The following is a 20,000-nucleotide window of genomic DNA, read 5'->3' as shown; positions in this document are numbered from 1 at the left end:
AAAGCAATGAAAAGGGGAGCGAGCATCCAATCAGATGCAGATCAGTGCCACCATGTTCAGCTTCTTTTTCTCGCGATATGAGATGTCATCTCAACGATACATATCGTCACGTTTTGATATCGCGATATATCGTGGGACGCTATATTGTGACATCCCTACCCTAGAGGATTACTGGGACAATTTACACCAGATTTATCCATCCTGACAATCACCTCAATGGTGAGGACCAATGATCAGATGATCAAATTAACTGGTAGTGTGGTGAGAGGTGTTACCCATTCAATCTGGTCACAGTGATTGACTCACAGACTGATCTGAGCCACCAAGGTATTTACTATTTACCATTCAGCGTCTCGACACCAGTCCTGAGCAAGTCCTGTGGTGCAGTGTGTGTGGGGACCGATAATAGCCAATAAGATGTGAGTTTACAGTCAGGTGATCTTGGGATTTGAGTGAGATTTCAGGTTGCGATTTTAGTGACGTGTCAGGAGTCAGCAGGAAAATCTTAAGTTATAGTGTTACAGGCAATGTACACCAGATGCGTTACGGCTGCGTTGCGGATCCGGTAAAACTGCCGGATCAGACTCTCGTCCATGTTAATTGATGGGCGATACATGAAAAATGACGCACCTGTTCTCGTTTTGTCGGATCCCGCATGCGTCTGATAGATGACACGAGTGTGGGTCTGTTTGCAGCCGTACGGGAGCCGTACCACATCTGTTCCGGAGGCAGTGTAGATTAGCCCTGAAGTGTGTGATAGCCTGTTTTTGCCTCATCGTCCAAACTGGGAATATTTACAAATGGGAAACACTCTTTGAAATCCATTCTTGTGTTTGATGCAGTGCGTTTTCAAAATGTCTAAGCATGACCTTGATCTCTGTAATGTTGATATGGACCTCTTAAAGGTACACACACAATCATTGAGTTTGTGTGTGTGCTGCTGTTTTAATATGGGATGCATCATTTCAGGGATGCTATGCAGCTCAACGCCTGGGGGCCATGGCAACATCTTCTATAGAGAGGCAAAGTGACCGCCTACTTCCTGCTTCAGCACTGTACCAGATATTTTCATCCGCCATTTATTTTCCCATAGACATTTCGTAAAATGCTTATAAAAATTGTTTTACTTCGTCAAACCAAACGGTTCAGCTATATTTAGAATCGGGAGAGACCATAGAACATTTCACTCTGACCAAAACCAAAAAACAACACAGAAAAAAGCATTTTCTATAAATCCGCGATTTCTTTACGTTTTAGTCCGAGTGAAATGTTACGTGGTCTCTCCTGTTTCTAAATATATCTGAACCGTTTGGTTTGAACCAGTAAAACTCTTTTTATACGCATTTTACGAAATGTCTATGGGAAAATAAATGGTGGATGGAAATCTCTGGTACAGTGCTGAAGCAGGAAGTGACGTTCCACTTTGGCTCTCTATTTCTCCTCCGTGTCTAAATGCTTTGCAAGGCATTTAAAGATAACAATTCATGCACATGATCTTTAGTCATACAGTTGCAGAGTATAATATGCTTTAGATTTCACACACACACAACGTGTCTCTGTTCCCGTTGTAGAAACAGCGCCAATGAGATCACGGTGGTGGTGTGGCGCACGGGCCCTTCAGCCAAGCCGAGCTTCGAGGGCCTCATCCACCGGCCCTCCTACAAGCCCTGCGCCTCCAACTACGACGACGCCCCCTCGCCCCCCACCCGCCGGCGGGGCCCGGACGCCGGCGGCTGCAGCAGCAGCAGCGGCAAGACCCCCCCGGCCGTGCCGCCCCTACCAGCCCATCACCGCAGCACCGCCACCCGCAGGCTGCTGCTCAACGGCTCGGAGGCCGGAGGGGGTGTGGGCGGTGTAGGCGTAGGGGGCCTGGGGTGGGGGGCCCGGCTGGGCTCGGCCGAGGAGGAGCTGGAGGACGGGACGCCCCGGGGACACCTCCACCACCACCACCCCCACACCGCCACGCTGAAGGGCACCCGGGTGAAGGCGTCCAACGGGGACAACTACATCATCCTGTCCCCGATCAACCCCGGAAGCCAGGTACCGCAGACTGGTGGTGGGCTGCATCTTCATCACCTCCTTCACCCTCCTCATCCTCACCACGGGCATATGGTGGCCCATCCCAGATATGTCTCCTTACCTTACATCCCTGGTGCTGATAGATAGAAGGACTGGATATTATGTCTGGCTATACTGCTGTCTCATGGATGTGTGTTGTATGAGCCATTTTCTTTTTTTAAACACAGTACATATAGTTCATTCAGATATGGGCCGTTACACCAGAAACCCATAGGAGACAATCAAATATAAGATATAGCTGTTAATACTACAGTATATGCCTGTGCTATTGGAAGCTTTGGCTGTATTTTTGCATTGCATTCTCTGCCATCGAGGCACCGCTGAAATGAGCAATACAGTGCATGCTGCATAGAGAGGTGTCATTTATTGCTCTTAAAGATAACGCCAAATACGTGCCAAATGTGAATTAAAAATAATATCCCTCGTCAAAGTGAAGAGTTTAAACGTTTTCGAAGGTGTGCAACAACTATGCATAATGTATGCAACAAAATGATTAGATTCCTATATAGGAAAAGCCATGAAGTGCAAGAGAGTGGTATATTATATAATAATATAATATACACAATAACATGTACAGGTGTCTTGTATAGGGGTTGACGTCATGTATATGGGGTAAAAGCCTTCATAATAAAAAGCACAATAAAGCAAAGTCATTGAATCAAAAAGCCTGAACTGAATTTTCCTTAGCTAACACCAGTATAACCACACAATACTAACCCCAACAACTAACTCAGTGTTGGGTCAGAAAAAGACCCAGTAACCCCAACAACTAACTCAGTGTTGGGTCAGAAAAGACCCAGTATTTATTTGTTCCTCCTTGCAGCAGTGTCCTTCTTGCACACTGAGTTCACTTCTAGTTTCAGCCAGGGAAATACAACTGCATCAATTGATGCTCGAGGCTTCCAAAACTCAATAACTCTGACCTATTCACCTTATGTAGCCCCGCCCACTCCACCCAGTTGTGTTATAACTTCCTGTTCAAAACACCCTCAGTTTTATCTGGTCACTAGTACTGTGCTGCCACAGGAAGTGTAAACACAATAGGTAAATTCCTGGCTGACCTCTGTGTTGGAACATAAGGTGAATAGGCCTCATTATGTAGAGTTGATTGATGAAATAGTTATTATTTTCCACTATCAGTCTGTGTGTGTGTGTGTGTGTGTGTGTGTGTGTGTGCGTGCGTGCGTGCGTGCGTGCGTGCGTGCGTGCGTGCGTGCGTGCGTGCGTGCGTGCGTGCGTGCGTGCGTGTGCGCGTACATGATATCAGTCTGGACTACCCAGCCGCTCACATTGATTTCAGTGGGCGGGAGTGCGTGCCTTGACGGACAACTCCTTCAGCCAATCAGCATCGCCAAATCCAATCCAAAGAAGAATGGCAAAAACGTCTTTTCCAAAGAGAAACTCCACTGGTGCATACTCTTGTTCTTGTGTAATTGTTCTCATCGAGTATGTTTCTCCAATAACGGTACTCCTACTAACGTTAACGTTACCGCTCGTTGCTTTGGGAGCCGCCGTTACGGTTTTGCCAGCGGTGTCCCTGATTGGCCGGTTACGTTGTCAACTACGAGGTAGGTCCCTGATTGGCCTGTCGAATTTGTAATTTTTTGGAATTGGCTGCGGGTGATAGGGAGTCCAGACTGATCCATAGAATGACACAGAATGTGAGATCACGTGATCAGGATGGTTCTACCAGGCTAGATCTTCACGATATTTCAGGCGACAGTAGAGTCTACTGGACGGAGTGTAGTGAGCTGTCCCAAACATAAGATGGCAAAGATCTTTTCCAGGGAGGCCAGGAACACATTCAATAATGAAAAACAACCCATGAAAGATTATATATTTGAAGAAAGGATCTAGTCACCTCTGAAAAGAGTCTAGAGGCATATGGGAACATAGGAAACATTCATTCCCCATCAACCAGACACTGAGGGTGCTTTCTCACTCTCTCACTGGAAACGATTGCTTTCGTTCCGTTCCGTCCCCCGAGTAGGATTTCTCCCCCGCTGGTCAGCTTTCACATTACAACATTTCACCCATGCTCGGGAACGGAACACTTGCAGAGTACACTGACGTCATCAACTATGCCTGGAGTGTATCCTCGCCCGTGTGTTGTCTATGTGGTTCGGTACGGTTGGCGCTCACATTCGCAAGTGTTCCGTCCCCCGGGCACGCCAAAGCGTTCCCCAGACCAGCTTTTCAAGTGGACCCTGTCACGGTATACACGGTACACGCAACATCGGGGTCAATTTGTGGACAAGTGTGCTCGGGACGGGTTCCACTCCCGGGTCCCCAGTGAGAAAGCACCCTAGGTCTGTCCCAGATGAAAACAGAAGCAGTGTTTTGGTGGATTTTGTGGCTATCGCAGCTGATTCTGCTGAAGGCCCTGTGGAAACAGCTCAGGCTGGGGACATAATTACACTGACACATGACTCTGATCTCTAAATCAAGAGATTTAAAAGTTCACACTGGAGATAATATCCATCACAACAAGCTGGCACAGAAGCACGCTAATCAAATATGTGCCTTTCCAACTTCCAGCTAGCGCACTCATCTGACCGGCAGCCTAAGTGGTAGCAGCTCTCTCTGTCTCTTCTCTCTCAGTTGATTATAATCTGTTATGACGGATCGTAACCGCCAGGGTCTTACCGAGTACAGCAGAGGTCAAACTGGCCAAGACAAGTCGTAGAAACCAATGGAATGCCATGCAAGAAACCACAGATGATAATGGCCAACTTGATGCAAACACAGAAACACACGCTCGCACACACGCACACACACACGCACGCACACACACACACACACACGCACACACACACACACACACACACACACACACACACACCGCAGAAACACACAGTGAGAGAAAGTGTAAGACACAAACATGATTGACAAAAGCACTTATATTTCAATTGACTGAAAAAATATATATATATAATATATATATATATAAATATATATTACAAATATATATCATGTGACAACCCTTTCCTATCCATATACCGTAGAGATCATGTGTAACATTACATCATAGAAATCAGCGATAGTGTGCAATTAAGCCCATCAGAGATATAAATCAATACATTGATACCTCTTACTGTATATACCATTGCTTTAATATGGAATGTGTCATTTGGGTTGTTTGTATTCTAACAGGGATTATTATGGGATTTCTCACTTTGCAACAACAAGCCTATTTACATTGATATTATATATTATTCTGCTTCCAGATCTTGACGCCCGTCTACCAAGATAACCAGGGCACGCTCGGTAAGATGTGTCTTTTGTGTTCACACTCAGAAAAGGCTTTGTTAAAGGGATAGTTCAGATTTTTTCATGTGCGGTTGTATGAGGTACTTCAGTGTACTACATGCAGTAGAATGCAGCCGGGGCGGTCCCAGTCTGGAGAAATGCAGACAGTACATAAACAAAATCACTTCACATGCAGCCTCAAATTAAAGCGGACAGTCTGCACTTCATTGTCACTAGGTATCTCGCGTGCGACGCTCGCTCGATTCCTAGGCTCGCCCCGCTGCGTGGGCTCGCTCGCTCGGCTGCTGCGCGGCCTCGCCCGCCCTGCTGCTCGCGTATGCATTTCGAGAATCAGCAGGCTAGCAGCAGCCCATTCTTAGAACGCTGAACTGCCCAAACGTACACGGACCATGAGCGAGCAACTTCAGAATGACCACAGCTGCCATGATGGATTTATCAAGTGCATGGAGGTGTTAGACCAGATGGACAGGATGAAGCGGCAGCAGAAGCAGGAGGAAGACAATAAGGTTCCACTTGGAGGAGGAGATCCGCGACAGCACAGAGAAGCTGGGACGTGTCAAGGAGTCTCTGGGCCAAAGAAAGCCCGCCCTGCAAAGGCAAAATCACTGAGGCAGAGACAAAGAAGATGGCGGAGGATGTAGAAACCACTTTGAGGAACCTGGAGAAGAAGTGACATCCCTGTTAGGTTCTTATTGACCAGACTAAATAAATAGCTTAGGTGTGTGCCTCGTTAAAAAAAAAAAAAAAAAAAATCAGTGATGTCACAATGACATTATGACATCATTAGTGGGGGGGTGGGGGGGGATTGAAACAAACATTGCCCACTGGCTCCCTTTTATAATAAGATTGTGTTATTTTATTTCCAAAATAATTCGCTTCACTCGCCAAATAATTTCAGAGCTCATTGTAAAAAGCCCTGCCCTCCCCAAATTAATTACCACAAATGTGTAGTGCTTGAGTAATCCTTTGTGCCATCATTCAGGGTAAGCATCCATTCAGAAGCCCAATTCGGTCGTCAAAAGAACGAAGTACTAACTCATACTGTAAATGGTTGGCTACACAGTAGTGAGAGAAGACATTCCCCTTTTCTGTCCTCCCATTCGATGTGTTGTCTCCAGCTGGCACTGTCCTCAGATGTGTTGTCTCCAGCTGGCACTGTCCTCAGAATTGTCCCCTGTTTTACCCCTCTCTGTACGGCATTCCACCATCCACCATCTCTGTTATTACCAGGGATAATTACACTGCTCTGGTGATTGTCTTCTTTAACTCAAAAACCACAGGCATTTTGATCCTGTCTGCAAACTGTACCTGCCAACACTCCCCATTCTTAACCCTTTCTCCCACTCCTGATTGGTAATCCCTCCCGCTATTAAATCTCCCAATTTGTAGGATATGTGTACCTGGCAACCCAACCCAGACGAGTGACGTCACTGCACTCGCTCAAGCTCAAGCTCTCGGTGGAGGACCGCAGTCAAACACGTCCCGAGAAGAGACAAGCTGGCAAATTTCAGTTCTTCCCGTTTCTAACCGCTAGCCACATTAGCAAATACCATGCGTTTTGCAAGCTCTGTTTTGCAAGCTATGCGTTTTGCAAGCTATGTCGGGCTATGTCGTTTTGCAAGCTACAGTATGTATGTTCCGGTGGGGGAAATTACATTAGCAAACATGCTAAACATTGATGCCAAACACAAACAAACAAGCCGTGGAAGCACAGAGGGGAACTTCTACCGTATTCCATATTCACTGACACTCAATTTTTGCACTTGATCATTTTTGTGATGTCAATTTTAGATGCTCACTTCTGATCACATCTTTTGTACATGTTGTATATGTTTATTTTATCTTATCATATCATTACCTGCATTTATTTAATGTGAGTTATTAATTTAAGACTAAAAAAGTAATTGTATTTATTCTATTAATTTGTGGTGTAGGGTTATATGGGGAAGGGTGGGGGGGTACATTGAATGTAAGCCATTCACCGATACCCCAGGAAATCTCCCTCTTTTTCACAGCCCAATGTTGCCAGGTATGTGCCTGGCTGTCTTGATGTGATTAGTATTGCAGGACAATGTTGATATTAATAGTAATCTGATTCCAGAATACACTCAACAGTGCAAAAATATTTGTGAATTCTGAATTTCAGTACATGGCATCAATTCATGTCGGAGTGGTGTTTGGCACAATTATCGACTTGTGCGACATGCGGCTATTGCAAAGACCACAAGCATATTTTGGGTCTTAGAAAAGCTCTATACAAGTCTAATGCATTATTACCGGTATTTATATTACCAGTGGCAGGTAGAGAGGGGCATCACTTTAGATTCAACCACACATGTCCCTGGAATTGGTCCCCAAAATGGGGTCACCTTGCTACCGAGAACAGGCCACCCTACTGCAGTCTCAATGCCACGTGGTTGAGCCATAGTAACCCTACTTTTACCAAACAACAAGAGCTAAGAAGCCAACATAACCAAGAAATCAATATACCAGTAAACATGGCACTAACAAAAGGCACCAGTAACAGTTCAGATCTTACTCAGTTGCAGCTTTGTACCCCCAGTCAGTGGCATTCTTAATGATAAGAGTGGGGAAAAAGAAACCCTAAAATTATATTTCTTCTGTTTCTGCACACCCTGTTCCTGTCCAGCGGCCAGGTTATACCCCACAACATGCCCCACCAGTGTTCCACAGCCCCAGGGCGGGGCCGGGGGTGTGGGTGCCTTTTCTGGAGGTGGAGTTGGAGGTGGAGGTGGAGGTGGAGGTGGAGGTGGTGGTGGTCCCTCCAGTCGTACTGCCTTCCTGCGCCGGTCTGCCAACACCAAGACCACGAAGACCGCCTCCGCCACCGCTAAGACCAGCCTGCCCAACTACCAGCCGCAGAACGCCAACATCGCCAACTACCAGAACTGCACCATCGTCCGCTCACACACGCCCCACGGCAACTATGGCTACGTCAAAGTGGCACCCAAGATCCTTATCTTCCCCATCTTTGTCCAGGTAGGCAGGTCGGTGTGTGTGTAGTCTCTCCCCAGACTCAAATATCACGTTGAATCGCTGCGCTCCGCATTCTACATAAGTGAGTCTGTGCCACTTCACAGCCACTGCTGGTTTTTGAAGGCGGGTTGAAATTGAATGAGTGACAGGTCGTAGCACCGATGAGAGAGCGGTTCGAAAAAATGGGCCTGCGCCTCCCCGTGTTGTCTGATCGCAAAGTCGTTACTGATTGGAGAGGACTGAATCCATCACTGGCATATGACTGGCCAAGTGAACGGTTCCCTCCCATAACCAGCCGGCTGAGGGAAAGTGTCCCAGACCCAGAGAGAGCTCTGCAGCATGCTGTAACGTAGTGTATCAGACCCAGAGAGAGATCTGCAGCATGCAGTAACGTAGTGTATCAGACCCAGAGAGAGCTCTGCAGCATGCAGTAACATAGTGTATCAGACCCAGAGAGAGCTCTGCAGCATGCAGTAACGTAGTGTATCAGACCCAGAGAGAGATCTGCAGCATGCAGTAACGTAGTGTATCAGACCCAGAGAGAGCTCTGCAGCATGCAGTAACGTAGTGTATCAGCGTAAGAACTCTCATGGGTCTGGCGTTGAGACTAGTCTGTGTGTGACTACAGTATTTTTTATATTATAAATTCTTTCTCTTCCTCAATTTGCAATATTTTGTGTGTGTGATGTTTTTCCTTTGAGAGGCCATTGCTAACTGTAGTATTTATATTCCCTTTGTACCCAGTAATAGGAAATACAGTGATTATGCATTATGCTCTTATATCTCTCTCTCAAGCTGATTGAGTGATTGTGGGAGGCATAAGCACAGAGAGTCAGAAATCCTCTGATCATTGCAGTGAGAAAAATGGTTTCACTGTGACCTAACTTGCTATCGGTTATGCAATGTGGGAGTTCTGTGTGAACCTCTACTGTCTGTAGGCCTAATATGTTGTGAGGTTATGGTTATGTGTGCCCAACTGCACACATAACCTGTCTGTTTAACTGGGACTGTAAATTCATGTAAATTCCCTGCACATTTAATGCCTATTTTAACTCAGTCTGTAAATCTCATGTAAATCCAACGTAAATTCATATTTATTATCCACAGAACACTTCACCACTCATGTACATATTGTATATATTTACTCGATTTGATTGCACTTGCAACTTTGTGATTGTCTTTAGTTATCTTCCTACTTCTTATCTCTGTATATTGACGTGACCGCTACGCTGCATACAGACACTAAGACAAATTCCTCGTATGTAACTTGCATACTGTGGCAATAAAAATGATTCTGATTCTGAAAAGTGATTCTGATGTGGGGAACCACATTACACTAACTGCATTGAATTGGTTATTTTGGCTGTAATTAACTTACAGTACTGTGCGATCTACTCTGCTTGTATTTCCAAAACAGATCAAATCATCGAAGTCTAAGGCCATTATTCAGTCACAGCTAGTTTTACTCATAAACCCATCCACTCGTGTGCAGAATATAAATGCATAAAATACTCCTCCTTTTAAAGGGCACATGGCCAAAAATAGACTTTTGCACTGTTGGGACAGCAACAAATGATGTTAGTTATGCAAAATTAATGTTCTCATTTTTGTATGTACTCGTACACTTAAAATCATTGATGTGTAGAAAATGTGATTAAATAACCAAGAACCATACTGAGATGAGAGTACTTATGTAGTATTTGGACCTACTGCGATATTTAAAACAAGTGTCTTATGGTAACACTTATATTCTTACAGTGTCAGTATGCAACAATTGTCTGTACAGGGTATTTCCTGTTAATTCATATCGAAACTCACACCATGCCACAGACACACACACACACACACACGCGCGTGCACGCACACACACACACACACACACACACACACACACACACACACACACACACACACGGAGAGAGAGAGAGAAATGGCCCTATGTCACACACCCTGGTCCATGAGAGGAAGTGGCTTCCTCCCCCAGCTCTCTGCTCGCACTGTTTTCTTCGTGTCTTATACTGAGACCCCCCGTTCAGCCTGACACTCACACAGTCGCAGCTCACTGACTATCTTCATAGAATCATCTCGAGCCGTGAATCTTCTCCAGACCTTTCTGTTCTTTAAGCAGATCGTATGGATTTAGGAACCAAAATGGAGTCGGTACGGCAACTTTTTTTTTACCACCTTTTACCAAATCAATACCAAAACTGGCAAGCTTCTTCCTTTCGGGATTTTCTCTGTTGAATGCGCTTCATATCGTCATGACGACCACTTTTGACATTCAAATCATAGATTTCAAGATGAAATATCAGTCGATGAGCTTACCGAGCGTTTCGCCTCAATTCCTTTTTCCAGAAAGTGTGATGTCTCCATTTCCTGTCATTGATCGTTGTGGAGGCATAATCCATCTGTAATAATATCATGTGCTTTTTGTTTTGTGTGTCCAGCCGCTCGACCTGTGCAGCCGAGCCCTGATCGTATCTGAGGAGATGATACTGCATGAGAGCAAGCACCACTCCCTCAAGGTAACTGCCATCATTATTGCACTATGACTATGTTTGTGATACATTTTTATATTTTTCATCATTTCGAAATATCAATTGGGCTTTAAGCAATACGAGGGATCAGCGTGACGTCGCTTGACACCCAGAAATGCGGAACCCCCCCCCGCGGCAGTTAATAGTATGAGTTGTGTCAAACAAACGTTAATATCTCAAAAACTTATATTTTGACATTCTGAGTGAGAGCAGAAGTAGCTCAAGAGTGTGATGTATAATATGTGCATGTCGTGTTAAAGTTGTGTGAATCGTCACAGTTTTTAAAATGTAAACAGAGTTAGCCGGCTAGAGTCAGACACTCAAGCCTCGCGCCACTTGGGCTTCATAGGGTTCCATTGCCGTTGCCACCCAGTGACGCGGTTTGTTTACCAAAATGCTGCTCGGCTCATCCCTCGTATATGTAAATCGCTGTTTTTCTAGCTTTGATCATTTTTCAGCATCATTTTGCATAGGTGTTTGGGTTGTTGGTTCCGAAGGCACTAGGTAAGATGGCACCTAGGCTAAGATCTTGTCGGTACATCTTTCGGATTTTGCTTCGTATTTCTCCGTTTTGTGATCGAAGCAAATAAAAGCCTGGGCTATTAATTGAAGTTTTTTAACGGTAATCCCTTTCAAGCCTCCGCATCCTTCCCACAGGACGATGTGGATGAAGGCCTACTCTACTTGTAAGCTCTTCCTAGCTTCTAGCTGAGCTCGTCACCTTGGCATTCATAGGAAGTCATTGGGGGTGCGCCCATTGGTGGCTCGGTTCATGCAAGTGCACAGCATTTAAGAAGAGACCATTCATCACCCACCATTTATAAACGTTGTTCTCTCTTGGTACCTGTCCTTATTGGTGCTGTATGCATTACGCACGGTGCCGTTTCAGCCCCGGGGCTCGGCGGGCCTAGATTTCTGTCGTTGATAATTTGTCACTGATATGTTTTCATCACTGGGCAGCATCTTTTTCAACGGTTTATTTGGGTATAGGGCTGCTTCCCCTTTAGCCCCGATTAGCCTGGCCCAGTGGCCACGGACATGTTCTGAATAACGGACTTGCTCCACTACAGCAACCGGGCGTCAGGCATCGCCATCAGCCCGTCAGCCATGATTCCTTTTTACCAGCACTGAAAGATGCTCGCATTGCGTTGCGTCCGATGGCTGCGTCCAAGCGGAAAAATGGCAAGAGGTTCAATTCTCGATGGCTGACGCACGCGTTATCCCGCTTTGGAATCAGTTGGAACAAATTGTTTTGTAGTGAATCCATTCAAAAGTCAACGCGCTCTGTGGAGCAGGGAGAACGCCAATGGCAACGCAACGGTAGTAGTGGCGCTCTAACATAAGTAGCTAACATCATCCATGCGTTAGCTACTGATGCAGCTCACCTGAGTGTGGAGGAGCACAGCTGAGCGGAGGTGGAATGAGCCAGGGAAGTGGGCTATGAAAACCGTCTGGGGAGAGAGAGGAGAGGCTGCATGCCAACTCTGTGAGTGAGGCTGACTAAATGGCCAGTGATTGTGTGCTCCAACGGGTGTCAGAATCAGAACTATAATATGAATGCAAAGTGTGAGTGAGTGAGTGAGTCAGTGAGTCAGTGAGTCAGTGAGTCACTGAGCGAGTGAGTGAGCGAGCGAGCTAACAATGGCTGCACAGCTGATACACTGCACGGGTATATCTGTTAGTGTGTGTGTGCTAATGACACAAGTGGGTTGGAAACATGCATGTTTTCTAAGTTTTATGCCTTGGGAATTACTGTATGGAATGAGGGAAGTCAGTCTGGCAACTCATTGTGGCCATGTTGTTCAAAGGAAGCATGTGATTGAAGTGTGCGTGTGTGTGTGTGTGTGTGTGTGTGTGTGTGTGTGTGTGTGTGTGTGTGTGCGTGTGCGTGCGTTCGTGTGTGTACATGGGCGAGGTGCCATTTGAGTGGGAGTTGGGAATGTCACCTGGCATACTGTCACGTACGCATGCATATGTTGCTGTATTGAAAAAAGCTCGACTAGTATCCTGACTGTCATTTACACCGTCAGTTTGCTGTGCTACTCTAAGCACACCGCCTGTTGTTGCATGTATGTTGTCATTCTGCCCTCTACTGTCTGTATCTGTTGTCAGTGGTGGTAGAACATGTCTGTAGATTGACATGACATGTAGGGAGTTTCTCCTCACTGTGACGCCTTGTTTTCAATCATCACTGTGTTTTGTTCCAGCTCTCATTGTTAGCTTACTGGGGCTGTGTGCGTCTGCCGGGGGCGCAAACACACATGCACGCACGCACACACACACGCACACACACACACACACACGCACACACACACACACACACACACACACACACGCACGCACGCACATGAAAAATGACTCACAATATTATGCATTCATTGCAGTTGCAAAGTTTCATTGCAAAGTTTGTGCTTTGCAGTTATAGCCGACTCTACCTCATGAATAAAAAGGGATTCTTTCATTTGATAAAATACCGTATTTTGTAGGTTTTGTCTAAGAAATAATTTAAGGAATCTTTTTCAGTCTTCCAGTAATTTGTTTGCAATCTCATTTTGTAAAAAAAAAAGGAAAAAGAAAAAAATTCAGTATCTCAGTATCGTGATGTGCGTGAGTTGAGTGTATTGTTACAACCATAACACACACACACACACGCACACACACACACACACGCACACACACACACACACACACACACACACGCACACACGCGCGCGCACACACGCGCACACACACACACACACGGCAGAAACACAGAAAGTGCAATTTGAATTATTTCCTTATGCATGAATGCTATAAGATACAATAACTTATTCATAGACTTCTCTTCCTTATTCGTCCTACGTGATGTGACCCAGTGAAAAACTACTGTCTGCAGTAGCAGTTATAGCAATGCTTATATAGGTCAGTTACAAAGCATTCAGTGACCACTGAACAATATTTAATTTAATTGTTGAGTGTTCATGTTCATACAGTCCATCTCTACAATTATTGTGTGGGACAAAGTCTTTTTCAGTCACTAATCATAGAAAGGTTTATAATACACTTGTTAGCTCCGTGAACTGAATTTGTTTGCAGGCAAGAAGGCACAACTATTATGCTTTCTGGCTAGAAATTTGAGAGGGTTCAATTTCAATATTATATTCAATTTGCATTCTAAATAGGTAATATCTCAAATTGGAAGGCGTTGGAACCTGGCTGCTATTTTTGGCAAAGATCTTTTAAATGGAATACTTTGCCTCATTCAGTCTCAGGTTCCCAGACCAAACACTGTCAGAGTGAGAAGGGCACGGCCTTCACAAACTCTGTGTGTGTGTGTGTGTGTGTGTGTGTGTGTGTGTGTGTGTGTGTGTGTGTGTGTGTGTGTGTGTGTGTGTGTGTGTGTGTGTGTGTGTGTGTGTGTGTGTGTGTGAGAGAGAGAGAGGTTTGCTTCCCAAATGTAATTCAAATTTGGGTTTTAATGCATAAAGATAAAAAGTGCACGACTGCGCGTGAGTGTGCCTTGCTTTTCCTAACTCTCTTGCTCTCTTCCCTCCATCCCTCTTTACCTCCCCTTTTCACTCTCTTACATCCCTTCTTCCTCTCTCTCCCCCCTCCCCCTCCTCCTCCTCCTCTCCATGCTCTGCCCCTCCCGTCCCCTAGGTGACAGTGTTTGTCTACACCGACTTGATGCTGGTGACCAGAGAGGACGAGCCGGGCAGGTGCAACGTGCTGCAGAGCCCCCTGTACCTCCGGCAGCTGCGACTCCAGGATGGTAAGCAGCAGCCATGAGCAGCACACCTGTCCCCAAACACCACTGTATGTCATCATGAATGTATCAAAGTGCACGTGTCACTTTGTGACATGTAAACAGGTATTAGGACTCACCTGCTGAACAGGTAGGGTCCCCAACGTTTGCTCTCCAGTGAGATCACAGCTACAGGAAATGTGTATCCTGTTGAGGGTCTGGAGTCGTGGTTGGGGCAGGGACAGGGAGAGGGTCTGGAGTCATGGTTGGGGCGGGCCAGGGAGAGGGTCTGGAGGGACAGGGAGAGGGTCTGGAGTCGTGGTTGGGGCGGGGCCAGGGAGAGGGTCTGGAGTCGTGGTTGGGGCGGGGCCAGGGAGAGGGTCTGGAGTCGTGGTTGGGGCGGGGCCAGGGAGAGGGTCTGGAGTCGTGGTTGGGGCGGGGCCAGGGAGAGGGTCTGGAGTCGTGGTTGGGGCGGGCCAGGGAGAGGGTCTGGAGGGACAGGGAGAGGGTCTGGAGTCGTGGTTGGGGCAGGGAGAGGGTCTGGAGTCATGGTTGGGGCGGGGCCAGTGAGAGGGTCTGGAGTCGTGGTTGGGGCGGGGCCAGGGAGAGGGTCTGGAGTCGTGGTTGGGGCGGGGCCAGGGAGAGGGTCTGGAGTCATGGTTGGGGCGGGGCCAGGGAGAGGGTCTGGAGTCATGGTTGGGGCGGGGCCAGGGAGAGGGTCTGGAGTCATGGTTGGGGCGGGGCCAGGGAGAGGGTCTGAAGTCATGGTTGGGTCGGGGCCAGGAGAGGGTCAGGAGTCGTGGTTGGGGCGGGGCCAGGGAGAGGCTCTGGAGTCGTGGTTGGGGCGGGGCCAGGGAGAGGGTCTGGAGTCATGGTTGGGGCGGGGGCAGCTAGGGAGAGGGTCTGGAGTCGTGGTTGGGGCGGGGCCAGGGAGAGGGTCTGGAGTCATGGTTGGGTCGGGGCCAGGGAGAGGGTCTGGAGTCATGGTTGGGGCGGGGCCAGGGAGAGGGTCTGGAGTCGTGGTTGGAGCGGAGACAGGGAGAGGGTCTGGAGTCATGGTTGGGGCGGGGCCAGGAGAGATGGGATACGCACTGATGAGAGAGAAAATCCCCGTTCTGCTGCGGCCATTAGGAGAACAGACTATGAATAATTGATTGAATTATAGCACTTTTCAAGGCATGCAAAGCACTTCATATACTGTATCTGAGGGGGTGTGTGTGTGTGTGTGGGTGTGTGTGTGTGTGTGTGTGTGTGTGTGTGTGTGTGTGTGTGTGTGTGTGTGTGTGCACGTGTGTGTGTGTGTGTGTGTGTGTGTGTGTGCACGCGTGTGCATTCGTGTGTGCGTGTGTGTGTGTGTGTACGGTGTGTGTGTGTGTGAGAGAGAGAGAGAGAGACCTGTGTAAGTATTTGCAGTTCATAAACGATGTACAGTAATGATGCTACACTGGATGGACTGAACAGTATTTACAGTAATAGAGGTGAGGTTACGGTTAGTTCCACAGGGGGAGCTACAGTACAGTAACCCTTTGGTTCACACCAGAGCTACCCTCCCCCCGCTCACAACTTGCATTGACTTCATGCCTGGCAGCTCGGGGGCAGTGCGCTGCCTGCTTGAAAAATGCGGAATCTTCAGCGTGGCGTAGCGTGGCGTAGCGTGGCGTGCGGCTGGTGTGACCGGTCTCGTCTATTAACAAGGACGCCAGAACGAAACTGCCATAGCGCTGCGCAGCTTTAGCGTGGCTTCAGCGTGGGCTGGTCTGAACGAGGACTAAGTGGGCATCCAGATGATTGGCTGCAGAGTTGTGAGTGGTAGCAGTGAGTGTGTAACAGCTGTTGGGAAGAAGCTGTTGAGGTGGTGGGTGGTGCTGCTGCTGCGTGAAGAGATGGACATCCAGTGACATCGCCCGTGTCGTCTCCCAGAGTAAAGATTGAAAGTGATGTGGGTGGTGAGGTGGGACAGAACTACGAGCTTTCGGCTAAATAACCTGCTCTGCAGCTGTTCAAATACAAATTGTCGAGAACCATTTTCTCCTAGAATTTAATTAAAATAACTTGTTTATCAAGTCTCCTACTCCTGTGGCTTTTTGCCTTATTGCAAGAACAGAGAAATGTGTCAAACTGAATGTGGAGAAATACTCTGTCTCCGACCAACCGTCCCTGAAGTTAAAATATAGTATCAACTTACAATCATCAGGACTCCAGTGCAGGGGGTGGCATGCACTGCTCTGTCCTCCCCACAGACAGGCAGGCGTCTCCTCTGGGTCTCCTCATACGACTGTCTGACCTCCACCCTTCACCTGGGTCTCCTCATATGAATGTCTGACCTCCACCCTTCACCTGGGTCTCCTCATACGACTGTCTGACCTCCACCCTTCACCTGGGTCTCCTCATATGAATGTCTGACCTCCACCCTTCACCTGGGTCTCCTCATGACTGTCTGACCTCCACCCTTCACCTGGGTCTCCTCATATGAATGTCTGACCTCCACCCTTCACCTGGGTCTCCTCATACGACTGTCTGACCTCCACCCTTCACCTGGGTCTCCTCATATGAATGTCTGACCTCCACCCTTCACCTGGGTCTCCTCATACGACTGTCTGACCTCCACCCTTGGTTCTCCTCATATGACTGTCTGACCTCCACCCTTCACCTGGGTCTCCTCCTACGACTGAACTCCACCCTTCACCTGGGTCTCCTCATACGACTGTCTGACCTCCACCCTTAACCTGGGTCTCCTCCTACGACTGACCTCCACCCTTCACCTGGGTCTCCTCATACAACTGTCTGACCTCCACCCTTCACCTGGGTCTCCTCATACAACTGAACTCCACCCTTCACCTGGGTCTCCTCATACGACTGAACTCCACCATTCACCTGGGTCTCCTCACACGACTGTCTGACCTCCACCCTTCACCTGGGTCTCCTCATACGACTGTCTGACCTCCACCCTTCACCTGGGTCTCCTCATACGACTGTCTGACCTCCACCCTTCACCTGGGTCTCCTCATACGACTGAACTCCACCCTTCACCTGGGTCTCCTCATACGACTGTCTGACCTCCACCCTTCACCTGGGTCTCCTCATACGACTGTCTGACCTCCACCCTTCACCTGGGTCTCCTCATACGACTGTCTGACCTCCACCCTTCACCTGGGTCTCCTCATACGACTGTCTGACCTCCACCCTTAACCTGGGTCTCCTCCTACGACTGAACTCCACCCTTCACCTGGGTCTCCTCATACGACTGTCTGACCTCCACCCTTCACCTGGGTCTCCTCATACGACTGAACTCCACCCTTAACCTGGGTCTCCTCATACGACTGTCTGACCTCCACCCTTCACCTGGGTCTCCCCATACGACTGTCTTACCTCCACCCTTCACCTGGGTCTCCTCATACGACTGTCTGACCTCCACCCTTCACCTGGGTCTCCTCATACGACTGTCTGACCTCCACCCTTCACCTGGGTCTCCCCATACGACTGTCTGACCTCCACCCTTCACCTGGGTCTCCTCATACGACTGTCTGACCTCCACCCTTCACCTGGGTCTCCTCATACGACTGTCTGACCTCCACCCTTAACCTGGGTCTCCTCCTACGACTGAACTCCACCCTTCACCTGGGTCTCCTCATACGACTGTCTGACCTCCACCCTTCACCTGGGTCTCCTCATACGACTGTCTGACCTCCACCCTTAACCTGGGTCTCCTCATACGACTGAACTCCACCCTTAACCTGGGTCTCCTCATACGACTGTCTGACCTCCACCCTTCACCTGGGTCTCCTCATACGACTGTCTGACCTCCACCCTTCACCTGGGTCTCCTCATACAACTGAACTCCACCATTCACCTGGGTCTCCTCATACAACTGAACTCCACCATTCACCTGGGTCTCCTCATACAACTGAACTCCACCCTTCACCTGGGTCTCCTCATACAACTGAACTCCACCCTTCACCTGGGTCTCCTCATACAACTGAACTCCACCCTTCACCTGGGTCTCCTCATACGACTGAACTCCACCCTTCACCTGGGTCTCCTCATACGACTGAACTCCACCCTTCACCTGGGTCTCCTCATACGACTGAACTCCACCCTTCACCTGGGTCTCCTCATACGACTGAACTCCACCCTTCACCTGGGTCTCCTCATACGACTGAACTCCACCCTTCACCTGGGTCTCCTCATACGACTGAACTCCACCCTTCACCTGGGTCTCCTCATAGGATTGTCTGACCTCCACGCTCCACCCTTCACCCAAACAATTGGAAGTGGTTGAGTGACGGGGAGGTAATGGGATGTGGGTAAGGAGGTGTGTGTTCTGTGTGTGTGTGTGTGTGTGTGTGTGTGTGTGTGTGTGTGTGTGTGTGTGTGTGTGTGTGTGTGTGTGTGTGTGTGTGTGTCACGAGAAGAGGGGCATCTCCGCCCTGTTGCCTGTCATTGTTATTTCGCTCCGGCAGCCTCTCTCAGGAAAGAGGTGCCGGGGGATTGTGTTTGTTTCAGCAAGGGTGTGTGTGTGTGTGTGTGTGTGTGTGTGTGTGTGTGTGTGTGTGTGTGTGTGTGTGTGTGTGTGTGCACGCGCATATAATGATACACTGCAAGTTCAATACAAGGGCCTTCCTGTGTCGCTGTCACCCCGAATAGATACCGGGGTGTGGAGCCTGGGAAAGAGTAGTGAGGATGGTAACACACGCACACGCACACTCACACACACATACACACACACACACACACACACACACACACACACACACACACACACACACACACACGCACACGCTCACGCACACACACACACACACACACACACACACACACACACACACACACACACACCTACCTTTGAATTCAAGCTAAAACATTAAAATCACCAAAAGTTACCAGATTTTGACCTGACTTCACCACTTTTCCTTTTACTGCTGTATGGCTTTTGGAAATCATAAAGATATGCAACAGTGACCTCTGCTGTTGGTTCTAGAAAGATGCACATTTTATGCAGTGAGTAACATCATACAGACTGGCACTGATCACGCACTAGCATTATGCACTTTTTTGGCAGGCAGGGGCCAGAGCCGTATAATAGAAGAGTTCCGACATCTCCATTCACTCCAATGGACCAGTTTTTTACTCTCAAGAGTTCCAGGAAGTAAGGTCCTGGATTAAGCAGTGCTGTCGAGTTGCAGCAAAATGGACAGTTTGTGTTGTACTCTGAAAGGGTTTTTCCCCCCTTGAATCAAATTGTACATTATCAGCTTTATTTTAGCATGCAAAAGTAGCGCGAGACCCATTCCTGGCTGTTCATTGGCTAATGAGTCTCGCATTTTGGTCCTCCGCTGACGCCACTCTCTGTCTAGAGGACACTAGCAGGGGCCAATCGGCAAAATAGACTCTCC

At 48.0% G+C, this 20,000-nt stretch overlaps 1 protein-coding gene across 1 annotated transcript in view; it reads left to right on the top strand.

Moving 5' to 3' along the window:
- Nucleotides 1–20,000, top strand: part of rgs3a (regulator of G protein signaling 3a) — a gene marked incomplete at its 5' end in the record, with an annotated part of 288,237 nt that overhangs the window by 115,903 nt on the left and 152,334 nt on the right. The window contains 5 exons of the mRNA XM_083657811.1: nucleotides 1,572–2,040; nucleotides 5,307–5,346; nucleotides 8,000–8,349; nucleotides 10,794–10,871; nucleotides 14,523–14,634. Of these exons, the coding sequence (XP_083513937.1) occupies nucleotides 1,572–2,040; nucleotides 5,307–5,346; nucleotides 8,000–8,349; nucleotides 10,794–10,871; nucleotides 14,523–14,634 (1,049 nt within the window). The remainder of the gene's footprint in view (nucleotides 1–1,571; nucleotides 2,041–5,306; nucleotides 5,347–7,999; nucleotides 8,350–10,793; nucleotides 10,872–14,522; nucleotides 14,635–20,000) is intronic.

Source organism: Poromitra crassiceps (genome assembly GCF_964638095.1).
Source record: "Poromitra crassiceps genome assembly, chromosome: 21".
NCBI classification, from domain to species: Eukaryota; Metazoa; Chordata; class Actinopteri; order Beryciformes; family Melamphaidae; genus Poromitra; species Poromitra crassiceps.
The sequence above is the reverse complement of the archived record's forward strand: the minus strand, read 5'-3'. Positions and strand labels throughout refer to the sequence as shown.